Source organism: Kogia breviceps, chromosome 8 (genome assembly GCF_026419965.1).
Source record: "Kogia breviceps isolate mKogBre1 chromosome 8, mKogBre1 haplotype 1, whole genome shotgun sequence".
Taxonomy (NCBI): domain Eukaryota; kingdom Metazoa; phylum Chordata; class Mammalia; order Artiodactyla; family Physeteridae; genus Kogia; species Kogia breviceps.
Window position 1 is genome coordinate 33,908,284 of NC_081317.1, and position 18,098 is coordinate 33,926,381.

At 57.0% G+C, this 18,098-nt stretch overlaps 1 protein-coding gene across 1 annotated transcript in view; it reads left to right on the forward strand.

Moving 5' to 3' along the window:
* PHF2 (PHD finger protein 2) overlaps positions 1-17,386 on the forward strand; it is a 95,310-nt gene extending 77,924 nt beyond the window's left edge. Inside the window, exons 11-22 of the mRNA XM_059072925.2 lie at positions 883-972; positions 1,538-1,897; positions 2,959-3,078; positions 3,534-3,652; positions 5,511-5,689; positions 5,836-5,906; positions 6,677-6,840; positions 11,100-11,374; positions 13,048-13,143; positions 13,677-13,786; positions 14,390-14,795; positions 15,474-17,386. Coding sequence (XP_058928908.1) covers positions 883-972; positions 1,538-1,897; positions 2,959-3,078; positions 3,534-3,652; positions 5,511-5,689; positions 5,836-5,906; positions 6,677-6,840; positions 11,100-11,374; positions 13,048-13,143; positions 13,677-13,786; positions 14,390-14,795; positions 15,474-15,562 — 2,079 coding nt within the window. The 3' untranslated portion in view covers positions 15,563-17,386. The remainder of the gene's footprint in view (positions 1-882; positions 973-1,537; positions 1,898-2,958; positions 3,079-3,533; positions 3,653-5,510; positions 5,690-5,835; positions 5,907-6,676; positions 6,841-11,099; positions 11,375-13,047; positions 13,144-13,676; positions 13,787-14,389; positions 14,796-15,473) is intronic.
* The last annotated feature ends 712 nt before the right edge of the window (positions 17,387-18,098 follow it).

Sequence of the window (18,098 nt, forward strand, 5' to 3'; positions counted from 1 at the left end):
CCATGCCCCATGCCCCTCCATCACCCCCCCACCACCACCACCACAGTGGCACTGCCCTTTGCCCCTCATGGCTCCCTTGAAGCAGCATGTCTGGGCCCCACCTCATGCCCCCACTGTAAAGTGTTAGCACCCTCACTAGCATCCATGCAGCAGCTACTTCTAATGGAGGCTCCAGAGAAGCAGCTTCCAACTTCCTTTGGCATCTTGCCTGGATTGTTGGTACAGAGGGAGGGGAGAGGCCTGATCAGCCTTGGGACTCCCTGTCCACTGCCAAGGGACTCTCTCCCAGTCAGGGGTGCTGGCATAGTCTGAGCAGGTCCCATCAGGCCCGCAGGAGGCCTTGTGGGGGTGGGGAGTCCAGGAGGTGGGGCAGCAGGTACCCTCCTAGAGCCCTCTTTCAGCCACATCTTCTCTTGCCTCAAGGCCTGGAGTAATGCAGGGTGTCCCTCCTACCTCACATCAGCTGTGTGGCCAGGAGTGGCCTCGTGCCCAGGAAGAAGGGATGGCCCACATTCACTTCACAGCTGGTGGTGGCCTCAGGCACCCCCTCCTCTCTGGGACTTGTTTGTCCACCTGTAGAGTGGAGTCATGGCAGAGCCTCCTCATTGGGGCAGTGTCTGGCCAGAGTGGGCTAACTTCCCTTAGGACCCCATGCAGCCAATCCACACCTTTGGCAGCGCCTGCCCTTGTGCCTGTCGGGACGGCAGTGGGGCCAGAGGTCCTGGGTGGGTAGATGGGGGGGCAGCCTGGAGGGACAGAGGGCATGAGTCAGGAACCACAGAAGCTGAGCCTGCTCGGGGCCCCTGTGGGTGGAGGGTGGGTGGGCATCAGTGCCCAGACTCGGCGGCTGACCCGCTGACCCTGTGCGTGGCTGTCCTGCAGGCTTTGGCGGAGCATGAGGATGAGCTACCGGAGCACTTCAAACCATCGCAGCTCATCAAAGACCTTGCCAAAGAGATCCGGCTCAGTGAGGTGGGGCTGACCCTGGGGGTCCGCTGACCTTGGTTGAGGGAGGCCTCTGCCTGTCTTCTCTGGTTATCCCTCCAGAGATGGCCATGTGTGAGGCAGCCCCTCCTTTAGCCCTCTGGGGCAGGGTCACCTGCATGATGGCTCTGGACTCCTAGGTCCCGGTGGTAGACTTGCAGTCTTCTGGTGGGAGCCCTGGAAATTAGTGTGGGGTCTCCCTGCAGCTCCCTGTGGGGGTGGAGAAGGACTCTGCTGGGAGGACTTCAGCCCCTTGAGACCCTGCTTGTGTGAGCCTGTCTAGTCCCCACCAAGGAGGTTAAGGGGTCAAGTGGCTGGTGATGTAGATGGATGGCACCCTGCCTCACGGATGGTGTGGGACAGATGTGGATGTGTCACACAAATGGTGTAGATGGATGTGAGCCTGTCACACAGATGGTGTAGGATGAATGTGAGCATGTCACTGATGATGTAGACAGATGCTCCTTCTCTGCTTGAGTGTCTCCCATGGCCTGGGGCTGTGAGACCCTCCTGGCAGGGTGTCGTTGGTCACCTCTCCCTGTCCTTTTCCTAGAATGCCTCCAAGGCCTCCCGACCTGAAGTAACTACGACCATCTCCTCGGACGAGGTCTGTTTTGGGGACCGAGAAAAGGAGGAGCCCCCATCCCCCATTGAGGCCAGCCCTCCTCGGTCCTTCCTGGAGAAAGTGTCCAAAAAAAAGACTCCCAAAACCGTGAAGATGCCCAAGCCGTCCAAAGTTCCCAAGCCCCCAAAACCCCCCAAGCCTCCCAAATCACTGAAGCTCAAGGACGGAGGCAAGAAGAAAGGGAAGAAGTGCAGGGGCTCGGCTTCACCCACCATCCCCAACCTGGACCTGCTGGAGGCCCACACCAAGGAGGCACTGACCAAGATTGAGCCTCCTAAGAAGGGCAAGGTGGGTGGCCTCACCCTCCCCACCTATAGTCAACAGGCCTGCAGACACCTCCGAGGACCAGGCCTGTGGGATGGTGCTGGGGCTGCCATGTCCTTGTGCTAGAGACCCAGGGCAGCTGGGCTCTGCCCCAACAAGCTTGGTGTAGTGGGCAGCTGGGGAGAGACCCTCACGATGAAGGCAGCAGAGTCTCTGCTGGGTCAGGGTGGCACCACTGAGGGTCATCTGGGGGGACAAGCCGGCTGAGTCTTCCCTGGGGCCCAGACATTGGCTGAGACCTGAAGGTGGGTGAGGCACCAGTGGAGGGCAGTGGGGAGGCAGGGGTGGAGCCGGTGATGGGGGCAGGTGTCCTTGGGGGCCTGAGCCCCTGTGGCAGTGAGAGAGGCAGGCCTGGCCCTGAGGACCCACCAGTGTGAGTAGAGGGTCTTAGGTGTGGGCTTTGGGGACCATGAGTCCCTGAGACCAGGCCACATGGAGTGATTTCCTGCTACTGGGAGGTCATTGCTCACTTCCCAGGGGGTTTGGTGGCCACTGGAGCTAGTGTTGTAGGGCTTAAGTGGGGCATATTGGTTTTCCCTTCCTCAAGGCAAAGAGAGTAGATGAATGTATGAATGAATGAATGGATGGAAGGAAGGAAGGAGAGAGGAAGGAAGGAAGGGAGGGAGGAGTAAGAATAGATGAATGAATGTGTGGGTGAATGGTTTGATGGATGGATGGGTGGTTAGATGGATGGTTGGTGAATGGATGAGTGGATGGATGAGTGGACGGGTAGGTGGATGGATGGGTAGATAGATGGGTGGTGAGTGGATGGGTGGGTAGATAGGTAGATGGTGGATAAATGGATGGGTGGGTAGATGGATGGATGGTTAGTTGGATGGGTGAGTGGATGGTTGGATGGTTAGTTGGATGGGTGGGTGGGTAGACTGATTGACGGATTAGCTGATGCATGTAGGCCAGCAGGAGGCAGGGACTCTGTGCTGTGTGGTTCTCACTTTGTACTGTAGCTTGATGGGGCCCTGCTGCCCACCCATGTCCGCTATGAGATAATGGCTAGTATTTTCTAGGCCACAAAGAATGTCCTGAGTGTGCCCAACAAGGAGGTTATCAGCACGCAGAACGACGTGGAGAGGTTGGAAATCCGCGAGCAGACTAAGAGCAAGTCGGAGGCCAAGTGGAAGTACAAGGTGAGATTGTGTACAGGTATGCTGGTGAGTGAATCCACCCTCAGGGAGGGCTGTGTTAGTGAAAGAAGGTGGTGTGTGGGGCAAGTGTGGGCTTGGTGGTGTGTGTGTGTGCCTGTAGGGTATGTCAGGTGTGTGTCTGCCTGTCCGCAGGTGGGCAGTGCCGTGAAGGTCTTTGAGGGTCTGGGTGTGCACGTGGCTTCCATGGAGGTACCTTCTGAGGGGTTGGCGTGGGCACAGCTCGTCCTAAGAGCATGGATGGCGTTGCCCTTTGTGGCCTGCCCTGGTTCAAGCTCACATTCTCTGGAGCTGGGCAGCATCCGAGGGCAGGTCCTGTGGGCCTGGGGCTGCGGTGGGTCCCCAGGTGACATGTCAGAGGGAGGAGGCTGCCCAGTCCAGCTGCCTCTGCCCACTGGGCACCTGTGGGGCTCAGGGATGGTCCTGGGTTTGCTTTTCAGAACAGCAAACCCGACTCTCTACTGAAGATGGAGGAAGAGCAGAAGTTGGAGAAGTCTCCTCTGTCAGGGAACAAGGACAACAAGTTCTCATTTTCCTTCTCCAACAAGAAACTGCTAGGGTACGTGAGTGCTCATGCCAGGAGGGGTTGGTTGCACATGTGCCACATGCCACACACACACCCTGAACACCGCCCCCCCCACATCACACACACACACATCCCCTGCTTGTGCACACATGACACACACATACACCCTCCTGGAGGGCTCCGCCGGTGAGCCCCCCGTCTGAGCTGGCTGCTATTGCTCGGCACACCCCTCACGAGGGCCTTCAGGCAGACTCCTTTCCTGCTTCCTAAGCCAAAAAGCTCAGGTAGGTGGGGAGGGGGCAGTGGTGTGCGCCAGCAAGGAGTAGGAGAGTGTGATTGGGCAGATATTAGCCGAGCGTCTGTCCTGGGCTGGCACAGAGGACATGGTGGGGGTCAGGATCTTGGCCTTGGAGTCTAGAGGCCAGTGGGGAGGGGCTGGTATGAATCCAACACTCTCAAATCCATCTAAAATTATGGCTGTGATTGGGGCCATGGAAGAAGGATTTGTGGGGCCTGGGGTGCTGTGGAGTCCTTGTGTGTCCAACGGAGTTGGTGGGAGGGCTTCCTGGAGGAGATGGCACTGAGCTGAGAGATGGGGGCACCTAGCCTGGGAGGGTATGTGTGTGTGAGCTGGTGTGTCCGGGTTCTGGACTGTGTAAGGGGTCTCCATCTGCTGACCAGTGTGGTGGGCTGGCCAGATGGGAGGTTGGTGGGCCAGACACCCTGTGCCCACCAAGAAGCCCCTCAGTGGCTTTGGTCCCGCACCCAGTTGTATGCTAAATCCAAAGTCCAGGGTGGGTGCCCAGCAATCAGGAAGCAGACACGTCCCAGTGGGAATGGGGCCACTTTTCTGCTGTAGGCCTGAGTTTTCTCATCTGCAGGATGGGGGGAGTAGGCCATTTTTAGGTGGTGGGGGAACAGAGCTGGTCAGCGTCTTGTGCTCTTGAAGAGCCTGGCACAAGTGGGCCCGTTATTCCCAAGAGCTCACGGCAATGTGCCAAGGCTGCTTGGGGAGCAGGTGGGTTGGGTCTGATCTGCAGGGGCCCGGTTGCCCTGACTTCATGGCCCTGAGCACATCCTTGATTTATCTGAAGCTCAGCTGCAAGGTCCTGGGGAGCTTTTGCACAGCATTAACTCTATGACTGACTGACTGACTGCGCTACAGAGTTTAGAAATGGAGGGGAGAAAGGGAGACATGATTCTATAACTATGTCACACCTGTGTGTATGTACATGGGTGTGTGTGTACATGTGTGTGTTGTGTTATGTAGCTCATGACTATACCCAGCAGGGCTCACTGCCAGCCGTCCTCTGTGTTTCCATTGTTGGGAATCAGAGCTGTACCTGCTGGGGATTGCAGATGCCTGTGCCCTGCCTGCTGTCCCCACTGCTGAGTGTGCACTTGTGCCCTCAGCCAACAGGGAGACAGAGGCTGGAGCATTGTACTCTCCTCCTTTGCAGTAGCCCTGTCTTGCTCCAGGAGAGAGATGAGTTGTGTGATGATACTTTTTAGACTATTGTGTCTACACCTCGGCCCTGAAATTCTTTTTCTAGAATAGCTATGTAGAAAACCCAGGCCAGTTGGCACTGGCTCCATCTGATACTGGGCTTGTATCAGGCCCCAGAGCAGCCTGAAAGAAGGTGTGCTCATCCGTTGGCTAGGGGGAGGGGGCAGTGAGGGGCACCACCTTAAATAGCCCAAGAAAGGGCCAGGCATATACCCTGTGGGTTGTGTGCTGTCTTCACTGGGGTCACGACATTGGAGAGGAGGCTGTGGGTTTGGGAAGGGTCCAGCCTGGCTGTTAGTCCTCCAAGGCCTGTGGGGGGTGGTGCTGGGGGCACTAGCCAGGCTGTGCGGATGTCCACTGACCGGCCCACTTCTGCCGCCCCAGCTCCAAGGCCCTCAAGCCACAGCCAGGCGCAGGGGTGTTTGGAGCCTTGCAGAACTTCAAGGAGGACAAGCCCCAGCCAGTGCGGGATGAGTATGAGTACGTGTCGGATGACGGGGAGCTCAAGATTGACGAATTTCCTATTAGGAGGAAGAAAAATGCTCCGAAGAGGGACTTGTCCTGTGAGTTGGGGGGACATGGGGAGGGGGCAGGCCCAGCCCCATAAAGGCCATCTCAGGCATGTGGAGTGGGCATCGGGTGTGGCTGGACCAGGATCCCCCTCTGCTCCTCCAAAACTGCTGCTGACTCCCACATGCTCTGCTTTCAGTCTTACTGGACAAGAAGGAGCCGCTGCCCACGCCTGTTACGAAGCCAAAGCTGGACTCGGCGCTCTACAAGGTAAGCGAGTGCCTTCTGGGTGACTGAGCTTTCTGGGTGGAGTGCAGAGGGGGATGTTTTCCTGAGGAGGCTGGCTGGGCTCCAGATGTGGAGCTCTGAGCCCCGGGACCCTGCACAAAAGGACAAAAGCAGATGCGGGACTTGTGGAAAGTCTGCAGGTCTCTATGAGTGGTGGGGCCTTGGGAGCTGCACTCCGTAGTCAGATCCACCGTGAAGATAATGCATCTCCTTGATGCCAGAGGACTGGGGTACAGGGAGTAGCAGGCCAGGCCTGCTGGGGGTTGGGTCTTACACTAAACGTGTGGGGGTTAAGTTAGATGTCCTCCAAGGCCATGCATGTCCAACCCAGGATGCCGTGGCCGTCTCCAAGGAAGCCAGGTTCCCTGTTGGGGTCATACCTTGCTTGCAGAGCCCAAGGTGTCCCTGCAGAGCCACTTGCCAGGGGCTGTTAACTGGCGTCCCTCAGGTGCAGGCACACCGCCTGTTCCCAGTCCAACCACGCTGACTTCTCTTGTATCTATGTTCAATATTGGGGTCTCATGTAAGGTCCTGTGAACCAAGGTTCACCTGGGGAAATGGTGCAGGCGGGACTCCAAGATCCCAGCACAAAGCTCTGGCACCTGTGCCCTGCTCTGTGTGTCTGGTCAGCCAGCCCCATGGTGCTCATTACAATGACAGGCTCCTTAAAAACCTCTTTTTCTCACTGAAGGGAAACAGTAGTCCCTACCCCTACCCCCAAGTCCTTTTCCGACCGGCTACTGTCCCCACAGCACAGTGATGACTCCTCTGATGAGGGTTCGCTGCACATAGACACAGACACTAAGCCCGCCCGCAATGCCAAAGTGAAGAAGGATGGCGGGGGTTCGGCTGCGGGCATCTTGGACCTGCTGCAGGCCAGCGAGGAGGTCGGCGCTCTAGAGTACAACCCCAACAGGTAGGCCCAGTGCCCACGGGGAACTTGGGGAAGTGGGTGCTTCCACAGAGGTGGGCCGAGCAGGGCTCTGTCAGCCCACGTCCCAGAGGCCAGGCGGCCAGAGCAGGACCCTTGCCTGGCAGAGGTGGTGCCAGGTGGCCAGAGAGATGCGCGGGGGCTGGCTGTGCAGGTCCTGTGTGTTGCAGAGCTCCTGAGCGAGGGCGCAGAGCTCTGAGGACGGATGCTTCTAGATGCTAGATGGGGAGGCAGCTGAGAAGTAGCTCCATGTTGGGGCCATGGAGGGAGGAGTCTGGGGGGCCACCATACCTCTGGGTGCCTGTGGGGAAGCAGGGCCAGGCCGGGCACCTAGAGGGTGTCAGGGTTGTTCCAGGCCAGGACACCCAGCTGTCTCTGTCTCATCACTTCCTGAATGCCATAAAAATAACATAAGAAAAATTCCACAGTGTGTGCCCAGTGTCGGGGTCAAGGGCATTTAATGGGCCTCTCTGGGACCCCAAGCTGGCTTCCCTGCAGAGCCCTTATCTGCAGCAAGGGAGATGATGGCTTCAGAGCTCGGGGATGTGAGAGCCCACTCCCTGAGGAGGGGCTGGATCGGCCAGGGGTCCCAGATTCCCACACCAGCTGGGGGGTGTGTGGGAACCAAGCCACGCTGTCCTTGAGACCTGTGTGCATCCAGATGTGTGGCCTCAGGAGCCCACTTGCTGCTGGTGTATATGCTGTTCTTTCCTAGAGGCCCTGAGATTCTGGGCAGTCGGGCAGTCCAGGACATGTGTCTGGTCAGCTCAGGTGGTCTTCCCTACCTAGGCCTGCCCAATTGCAATCCTTTGATTTGAGAGAAGTAGATTAATCCTCTTTGGGTTTTGCATTGGTGGAAGGCTACCAGGCTTGTTTTTCTCATGGTGATCCCAGTTAAATTCTCTTTTGATCCCAATTAACTTTTGTTTTTATGCATCATGGCCATTTTTGTTTTTCACATGGAATTTCTACAAGCACCACAGACAGACAACCAAGGGATCAGGGCCTGCGCCCCCTGTAGCCTCCCCGTTCTGGGGACCTCAGCCACCATGGTGGGGGGCAGCTCCCCTCCTAGTCCTCAAGCCATCAGGAAGTCCTACCGCACTGATGGAGAGACTGAGGCTCAGAGAGCTTAGGTGACTTGCTCAAGGCTGCACCACCAGGAAGTGGCAGAGGCAGGGCCAGAATCTCCATCTGCTGATAATGGAACCCAAGCATGGGGGTCCTGGAATGTTAACCATGCTGGGCGGTGACATCCAGCCAGGAGGTACTCGGCTTGAGGAAGTCAGGGCTCATGTGACCTGCTTGGGGTTCACTTGGTCCTCCAGATCTGCGCTTCACCCGTCCCCCTCTGCCTCTGAGTCTGTGCTTCCAGAATCGAGGTCCAGGGGCTACGCGAGCCCGTGGAGGCAGCATGTCAGCCCCGTCTTAGACAGTGGGACTCCGGGAGGCGGATTAGGGCTTGATTGAAAAGCGTTCTTGCGAAATCAAATGGTTGTATTTTCTTTCATAAATTACCATTATTTGTGCAGTGTTATGCTCACAGACAGCCATAGGCGCCTTCTCATGGGAGTGGAGTGTATGGCTGGAGCCTTCTACAGAGCTGTGGGGTGCAGGTTTCCTGTTCAGCATTAAGTGGTTTCTGTAGATGAGCAAACCTAAGCCCCTCACTGCAGAGATGCCCTGTGGCGTTTGCAGTGGTGGGAGGTACCCTGACCTGAGGCCCTTTGCCAGGAGGAGAAGCCTGGCTGTGAACCCCCTTTTCCTGGAAGGTGCTGGTGCCCAGGCTGGCCCCTCACCTCTTTGGAGGTGCCTTTCTTCTGGGAAGGCTATGGCTAGCTGGCACCTCAGTGACTGGTTGACACTCAGACCCTGGAGAAGTGCCCTACACACCCTGGGTCCCCCATGACTTCCAGCGAGAGGCACCCCTGGGATGAGGGCAGATGGGGCTGGTGCCAGAACTCTGCATGGAGCTGGGACACAGGTGCTGCAGCTTGGGCTCCTGACTGAACCTGGACGCAGCCTGCTGGGAGGAGGGCAGCCAGTTTGAGGATGTGCTGTGAACTGCTCTGTAGGCACATACGTATGTGCTCACACACGCCTGCACGCGTGCACGTGTGCCTGCTGGGGCTGGGTGTCCTCGGCTGCCGCAGGCAGTTCCTTTCCCAAGTCTCCCATTTGGAGTGTAGGTCAGTGTTTGATGGTCCATTTGCTCTGTTTTAAGTATTTGCTGTTTGGAAAAAGCCAGCTGAAGAAAATGGAGGAAAATATGTTAATTTCTTGTGGATGGTTTGCTTAGTGTTTACTGCCTGGGGGTGAGGGAAAGAGAGAATTTGGTATGATAATTGGAGGATTAAGGTATTATTTTCCATGCGCACTAGTTAGACTTTGCTCCTTGATTTGCCGGCCCACGTGGACAGCCTGCAGCCCTGGGCTCCAAGGCCCCTCCCTCTTAGGTTGCAGCCGAGCTGGGCTGGGACCATGAGGTCCAGATGGCACAGGCAGGTGGCTGGCTTCCATGTTGGCTCCCGGAGGACCCTCATGGTGAGTGTCCCGGCCCCCACCCTCCCATCCCTGCAGGAAGCCAGGTGTTTGTCTGGGCCATGAATGAGGCTGGGTGAGGGTGCCTGAGACCTTCAGGGTGAGCTTGGAAGGGCCTCATTCATAGAGTACTGGAGAGCCTGGCAGAGGATGGGGGGCCAGCTATCAGCTCTTACTGGCTCTAGTGCTCGGTCGGGGGCCTGTCCCTGCTCAGAAAGCATCAGCGATGATGTACAACAATGATATTACCGCTACCAAACTCCATGTGCTCTTGGCTGGGTCTGGGTAGCCCTTTGCTGTCATGGCATGGGACAGTGGGGGTCGGGGGGATGCTGGGGCAGGTGGAGAGTCTGGTGGAAGGCTCCTGACTCTCCATGGCGGTCTGACCATACTTGATTTTTCCCATTGTTTGTGGCTTTGGAGCCGTAATCCATTTGCTTCCAGCAAAACCCCAAAACACTGGGGTCCAGTGTGTCTCAGGCAGGGCTTGGGGAAGTGGTATTCGTGGAGGGCTGCCTAGAGAGGCGCCTGCCCGTCGCCTCCTCCTGGCTTGGGGCAGAGTCCTTGGCCTAGAGCCCAGCAGTACCCCTCACAGGATGGCTGTTGTCCAAGCTTGCCTCTGTGGGCCCCCAGGACCACAGGGGACCACCCTCTGTGTCTGTGTTTCCTGGGGCCAGCTCCATCTCCCTGCACCCTCCAGCCTCAATCTTGGGAACCTTATTTCTGAGCAGGGACTCCTTCTTGTTCTAATGTCTTACTAAACATGCTTCAAATACTTCTTGGAAGTGGAGGAGGGAGCAGGGACCATGCAGAACCACCAGGGGCCCATGTGGACTGGCACTTTTGGGTGCTGCTTCTGGGTCTGGCAGCCCTGCAGGTGGGTCCATCCCCTGGGGACACATGGGGCAGGCAGGAGGGGGCCTGGATGTCAGACACACAGGGCGGGCCCACTGCTGGGCCTCCTGGGCCTCCTGGGTCTGTGACCAGGGAGGAGGGCTAAGCAGTGCCCCACTCCAGGTCCTGCTTCCTAGGGCCCCAGGGAGCAATGAGAGGTATGGCCAGGCTCCCCAGAAGCCGAGGTGGGCCATCCTGACCCAGGTGGACAAAAGCCTGGGGTGATGGGCAAGGGTGAGGGTCTGGGTGCTGGTGCAGGTGCAGTCATGCAAAGATGGTGTGGGTCACCTGGGGCCATCGAGTGCCATGGGAGGGAGAGGGCTGTGCTGCCCCATCTCAGGTACCAGATGGGAGGATGCCCTTGAAGACATGGGGGAGGGAGCGCTTGGGGCTGGGACTGAGCACAGGAGTCCACGGTGGGTGGAGGTGTGCACAAAACCAGCTGGGGTAGAAGAGGGAGGGAGGGGGTGGCCTGGTCCTTGGGGGGGTCTGCTTGTTGACTTCATGGTAGGAGAGATCAGGAGCAATGGCACCTTTGTCTCCCACCTTCTACCCCTCTGCCCCTCTTCATCCCCTCCCTCCACATCCTCCTCCCTCTCTTCTCTCTTTATGCCCCTCTCTGTCCCAAGGCCTCCAGCCCTCCTTTGGTGTTGGGGGGTTGGGAACAGAGGGTAGGGGAAGGAGATAGCTGGCTCTTTCCATGGGGGAGTTATCAGCTACCACTGTCCTCCACCCCACACCCTCTGCTGGCTGCTGAGTGGGAGGATGTGTGGGCCACGGGCTGAGTGCCTGTCTCTCTGTGCCTCCAGCCAGCCCCCCGCCTCCCCCAGCACACAGGAAGCCATTCAGGGAATGCTGTCCATGGCCAACCTGCAGGCCTCCGACTCCTGCCTGCAGACCACATGGGGTGCTGGCCAGGCCAAGGGCAGCTCGCTGGCAGCCCATGGCACCCGGAAGAATGGGGCTGGTGGTAAGAGCGCAGGCAAGCGGCTGCTGAAGAGGGCGGCCAAGAACAGTGTGGACCTGGATGATTATGAGGAGGAGCAGGACCACCTGGACGCCTGCTTCAAGGACTCGGACTACGGTGAGCGCAGCTGTGCGGGGAGGGATGCTAAACCTGGGGGCTGGGAGCCAGGCCCTCTCATGGATATAATTCACAGACCGTAAAAGTCACCCTTTAAAAGCGTGTAACTCAGTGGTGCTTAGTGTATTTAGAGGGATGTGCGTGCCACCATCATCACACCCAGTTTGAGAACGTTTCATCATCCAGAAAGGAAACCCTTCCCTGTACCTGTTAAGAGTCAGTACCTCTCCTCTGGTCCCTGGCAACCACTGATTTATGCTGCCTTATAGATATTCCTAATCAGGATGTGTCACGTGAACAGAATTGCACAGTGCTTGGTCTTTGGTGCCTGGCTTCCTTCACTAGCATACTCTTCAGGCTTCATTCATTATGTAGCACATGTCAGCTCTTTGTTCCTTTTGATGGCTGAATAATACTCCACCATGTGGACACACCACGTTTGTTTATCCCTTTATCCATCCACAGGCACTTGGATGGCTTCCACCTTTTGGCAGTTGTGAACAGTGCTGCTGTGAATGTTGGTGTGCAGGGAGTTTTGTATGGCCTATGTCTATGGTGCTCCTGTGGTGTATACCTGGGTCACTATTTCACCTTCTGAGAACCTGCCGGACTATTCTCCACGTGGCTATACCATTTCAGACACGTTGAGACCGTGTCCATCCTATGTCTGTGTAGACAGAGAAACCGAGGCCCAGAGTGGCTTTGTGGCCTGAGTCTGAGGTGGGCAGTGAGTTGGTGGCTGGGCCATAGCTGTGGCCTCTGCCCAGGGGCATGGCCCCTCGCCTCCCACTACAGCCCTTCCTTCCAGGCCTGGCGCTTTGGGTTCCAACGGGCTCTGAAGGAGCTGCTGTTGGCCACCTGGGAGGGGACTCGGAGCGAGGACCTGCCTCCATGCCTCAGCCCATTGCCCATAGATGTCCCAGCCCTTGCAGGGTGCAGTATGCAGTGTGCTCCTCAGGGCCAGGGCCGTGCTGGCCCCCATGGTGCAAGACCTGTTTTCAGTTCAGTCCTGATGGTCTGAGGGCAGTGTATTTGTCCTGGAGACCCTGTCCTTGGAGAGCCCTCCCGTCGTGAGGCTGGAACTGCCCTATCTGGTGGACACTTTCAGACCTCACTGAGGGGCCTGCCGTGGTCTGACAGATCAACAGCGGAATGAACTCCATTTTCTGGGCACCATTTTCTGGGTTTGGGTGTCACAAGCCTTGGAGGTTGAACCTGTAATGGGAGGAGGTACCCAGTGAGTCACCCAGGGCTGCTGTGTGGGTCTCCCTCCTCCAGAGACTTGCTGAGGTGAGCCTGGGGTCCTTCAGAGCCACCCAGCTCCGTGGACATCAGATGTTTTCTTCTCTGATAGCAGCAGAGGAGACGTTTTGAGAATTGGGCATTCAAATGGGTGCGGTGGCCAGGCTGGGGTAGGAACAGCTGGTCAGGTGGCCATGGAGGCTGGATGGAGCCCCTTGTCTGGCCCTCTCTGGACCTCAAGGGGGCCTGGGTTTGACAATTTCAGAGGCCACCTGTGCCTATGTGTGTGGCAGCCACACCAGGAGGGCTGGTGCTCTGCAGCCTGGGGACAGCCTGGGGGATGCTGGTCATAAGCTCTGCCAGTAGCCTGCAGCAGCCACCCTCCTGTGGCCACACCAGCAGCCCAGCCCTTCTCCCCTCTGCCCCTCTAGTTTACCCCTCCCTGGAGTCGGATGAGGACAGTCCTGTTTTCAAGTCCCGGTCCAAGAAGAGGAAAGGCTCGGATGATGCTCCTTACAGCCCGACAGGTAGTGCTGGGGGCTGGAAGGGGAGCTCCATCCACACTGAATGCCAGCAGCCATGTTCCACACCCACTAGCTCTGTGCGGGGCTCAGATGGGGTGTCACTTGCCTGCAGGAGCCTGATTGGGGTTCCACTTCTTTCTCCCAGGACCTCAGGCCAGGTGCTTTTGCAAGTTCACCCAAAGGCATCCCAGTTCCTGCCAGTAGTGCAGTGCGGTGTCCCTGTCTTGAGGTGGCCCTCTGCCTAGTTTCTCCTCAATGAACAGCCCTGGGAGGGTCACGTTTGCACCTGGCCCCCCATCATGGCAGCCAGCGGGGTGGGGTCTGGTTCACCTAGCACGTGACTTCCCTCCTGACCTCTCTTGTCTTGCTGGTGTAGGGAAACCAGCCCCACACCAGGTTGGGGCCCATGCTGACACTCCCGGAGTTGTGACTTCTCCCTGGGATTTGGGGACAGACTGGGGCAGGGCTGGGGGATCCCAGGAGGGTGCACAGGCAGTGGGTGGCTGCTCGAGGCAGGCTGACCTTCTCTCCCGCAGCGAGGGTCGGCCCGTCGGTGCCAAGGCAGGACAGGCCTGTGCGCGAGGGGACCAGAGTGGCCTCCATTGAGACCGGGCTGGCAGCTGCTGCAGCCAAACTGTCCCAGCAGGTGAGGAGGGGGCCCCCTCCTGGGCTCAGGCTCCCCAGATGCCTCTGCTCCCCCCACCCTCATGTACCGAGACCATCCAGTCTGGGGCTGTCACAGCCTTGGGGACGTTTTCGTATTGCTGACCCTGGTTCCTCCAGGCTCCCAAGTCCCTGCTAGTGGGAAGCAGAGAAGCTGGGAACTGGTGGCAGGAGTCTCATGGCAGGTCAGAGTGGGGTGGTGGGGAATGGAGGGGGTTAGGGTGACGGGGGAGGGGGCCCATACTACGTGCCCACCAATAGGTAAATTCAGATTGAGTCTGTCCACTACAGCTGAGTGCTGGTGCCACATCCCACACGTCCCTATGTCCAGGATGGCCCGCCTCACAGAGGGGGGCCTGTTGGTCTCTCCACGGGCCCCAGTACTGCTCTGCAGGGCTCGTGGTGGCTGGAGGTGGGGCTCGGGTGCAGTCCAGCCTTTTCTGCTCCTGCAGTGCTGGCTCGCTTAGCTCCATGGGAGAAGCCTTGTGCACAGCAGACCAGGCTGCTCCCAGGCTGCAGGCTGCTTCCCAGTGTCCGAAGCCTGGCCAGCCCTGTGGGATGACACACCTGCATGTTTTGTTCAAAGGAGGAGCAGAAAAGCAAAAAGAAAAAGAACACCAAAAGGAAGCTGGCTCCCAACACCACCTCTCCTTCCGCCTCTGCCTCTGCCGGCACCACCTCGGCCTCCACCACCTCAGCCTCCACCACCTCGGCCTCCACCACCTCGGCCTCCACCACCTCGGCCTCCACCACCCCGGCCTCCACCACCCCGGCCTCCACCAGCACGGCCAGCAGCCAGGCCTCACAGGAGGGCAGCTCACCTGAGCCCCCACCAGAGTCCCACAGCAGCAGCCTGGTTGACCATGAGTACACGGCAGCCGGCGCCTTTGCTGGGGCCCAAGCCGGCCGTGCCTCTCAGCCCATGGCCCCTGGGGTCTTCCTCACCACGAGGAGGCCCTCCTCGTCATCCCCCAACAACACAGCTGCCAAAGGTACCTTGCCCGCCGACCCCGAGTCACCTAGACTTGCAGACTGTCCCTGTGGATGACCACAGGTCTCCTTTGTCCCCGCAGCCATGAGTGTGTATGGCCAGGCACTCAGTCAGTGTGTGAAACAAATGGTCCCTTTCAAGAACAAGAGCTCTGGTTACTCACCAGGCGGGTTCTGGTTACCTTGGAGTTAGGTCTGGCCCTTCAGACTCCCAGGGCCTCAGCTTTGGGGCCTGGCTTGAAGTCAGTGTGGTTGGTGGTTTGCCAAGGATTCACTGGGAGGAGCCTAAGGTGACCCAGGCTCCTCTGTGTGAATTAGGGGTGGGACAGCTGGCCGGATCTCTTGGCATCCCCACTGTCACCCACAGACCCCCTGCACCATGGGCATGAGGCCCAGCCGGCCATGGACATGGGGAGTGTGGCTCTAGTTGGCCCTAATGCCATCCGTGGCCTGTCCCTACCCTACTCACCACGGCCCAGCCCCTTGTTGACATAGCCTCTGAGTAGGGCGCTTTGTTGACAATTGGTGGTTTTGGAGGGATGCAGAACTCCCTGGACCTGGGAATTGCAGGCCCATTTTAAAGACAGGGTGGGGGCTCAGGAGGGTTACAGACACCCCCCCCCATCCCACATGCTGCTCCTGTCACTCATCTGTCTTTTTTGTGTCTCTGCCTTCCCCAGGAAAGCGTACAAAAAAGGGCATGGCCACTGCCAAACAGAGGCTTGGGAAAATTTTGAAAATTCATCGGAATGGAAAACTGCTCCTTTAAAGTTTGGAAAGCCAGGATCCTTCTGCTCCGCTCAGAACCCTTGGAGCCCTGCTAAAACATCAGACCCCAGGAGGGTGGCCTTGCTGCCTCACCCCAGGGAGGGCCTGGCCTCTTCCCGGCAACCATCCCCCTCACATGAGCATCTGTTGCTTCAGCGGGCGGAGCTCGCCAATACGGACAGACGTCCTTTCTCAAGTTGCTTAGAGTGACCAGTTCCCGAAACGTGGCCCTGCCAGTTTGAGGACCATTCCAGTTTCAGGACAGCCTCCAGGCATCCCCGAGCATGGGTGTGATTGCAGGGCCTTTGCAGCTCTGCTGGGAGCATGAGTCCTTCAAGGAAGGAGGAGTGAGCCAATGCTCACCAGGCCCAGAGTCTGAGCTGGCCACAGGCTGGTAGCCTCCAGAGGCTTTAAAAAAGGCAAAGAACACTAGAGAGGAAGAGGAGGAGAGATCGGGGTGTGTATGTGCCCCCCTTCTCTTCCCAAGTGATTCTCAGACAAGTCCAGAGACTGTTCGGCCCAGCCAGGAGAGGAGCCTCTGTGCTTCCCGGCTGGTGGGTGGTGGCCGGATGGTGGGTGTTGCACCCTGAATGCCTGGGGCATTTCTCAGGGCTGGCTGGGGCCATCAGCAGGGTCAGTGTGTCAGTGTTGGAGGGGAAGCCATCATGGGATCCCCAGGGAAGGGTTCAGGCCCAGACACAGTGTGGGGCCCAGGGGGCCCAGGCTAAGCCACATGGGTGGGCCCTGTCCAGCCTGACCACCTATACTCCGAGAAGCACTTCCCAGCCAAGGCACCCCGCCATATGCCTGGTGGGGCAGATGGTGGCCGGGTGGCCCGAGGACTTGGGGGCCAGGCACTTCTGTCTTGTCACCTGTTAACGTTTGGTGTCGAGTGCATGGGTGGCTCCTGGACCACGTGTCTGCCCATCGACACGGAGGGGCTGGATTTGTTTCTCAGGCAATCCTGTATTTTAATTTTAGATGTATTTCCTGAAGCATATTTTTCATAGAATGTAGCGTGTAAATAGCTTTTTAAATAACTTCTTTTTTATAAGAGTAAAAGTATCTTTAGGAATTTCTTTCTATAGAGTCCTTCATTAACATTTATACGAGTTTTTTGCCGAGTATGATGAACAGTTGGGTTTCCGATGCTTTTCCTTTTCCTTCTTTCTTTGTATTATTATGGTTATTATTATTATTTTTTCTTTTAGGAACTAAGGTATTGCCTGAAAAACAAGTGATGTCTTTGCAGCCTTATATCTGTCTTTACAGAAGCAAACAGTACACAAAAGATCTATTTCAGACACATTTGAAGAGGAATCTTCAACTTGAATACCAGCTCTTTCTTTCCTTCTTGTTGATGAAGGGGGTGGGGGTACAGTTATTTTACTAGCACCTTGTGAAGTGTTTCTGTGTTTTGTGATGCTGTAATTTATTAATGTTTGTAGCTTTTTATATTTGTACATTTCTTATGAGCTTTGTTTATATGCCCATCCCTGGGTGTTCTGTCCATGAGGAGAGGCAGCTTTGCGTGGGCCTTGCCACCCTTGCTCATCCTGTTTGGGGGATGCAGCCCCGGGACCCAGAGGCTGGGAGGGGTGAGCCTCATGGGGCCCTGACTATTCCGACCCGGCGTTTTGAAGGTTTCCTTTCCTGACCTTGTTGAACATTTATATAATCTAACCTGGCCATCAAGCTGTTCTCTCTCTTCCTCTCTCTCTCTCTATCTCTTTTATTTTTTTAATTTTATTATTATTATTTTGGCAACATGTACATTTCTAACAAAGTTTATTGTGGCTATTAAAGTGTTTTATTTCCCAGTTCATATTACTCTTGTATCGAGTCCATGAGGTCTAAGGTAACTTAGATCAAAGTTTTAAAAGAGTAAAAATATTTCAGGTTTTGTACAGAACCATGTCTGTGTCATTTCTGCCTTGTTCACTGTCATCCACTCTGGTAGTGAGGACGGTGGGGATCCTTGATGTTGGGGAGAGGAGTGAGCCAGTGAGTGGGCTGGATGTGAGGGTGGGCAGTCAGGCCAGGCCCCCTACCCAGGCCCAGCCCTGGCTGCCAACTTTTCCCTTGGAAAGCCTTTGGATTGCCCATATGCAGGGCATATGTACTGCCCTGCACCCCAAAGCTGCAGCACCCTGAGCCAGCCTGCAGGAGAAGGCAGAAGAGACCCTTGGTCAGAGTAGGCAGCCTTTGAGACCCTGACAGTACCAGCCCCAGCCCCTAGCATCCTCAGGAGCCTCTAGTACCTTCTTAGTGTTCACAGGTGTGCAGTTTAGTTGAGTCCGGTGAGAGGCACCCGAGAACATGTGCAGGTTTTCAGTCTAAAGCTGATGCTAGGGACTTCCCTGATGGTGCAGTAGTTAAGAATCCACCTGCCAATGCAGAGGACATGGGTTCGATCCCTGGTCCAGGAAGATCCCACATGCCATGGAGCAACTAAGCCTGTGCGCCACAACTACTGAGTCTGCGCTCTAGAGCCCGCGAGCCACAACTACTGAGCCGGCATGCCACAGCTACTGAAG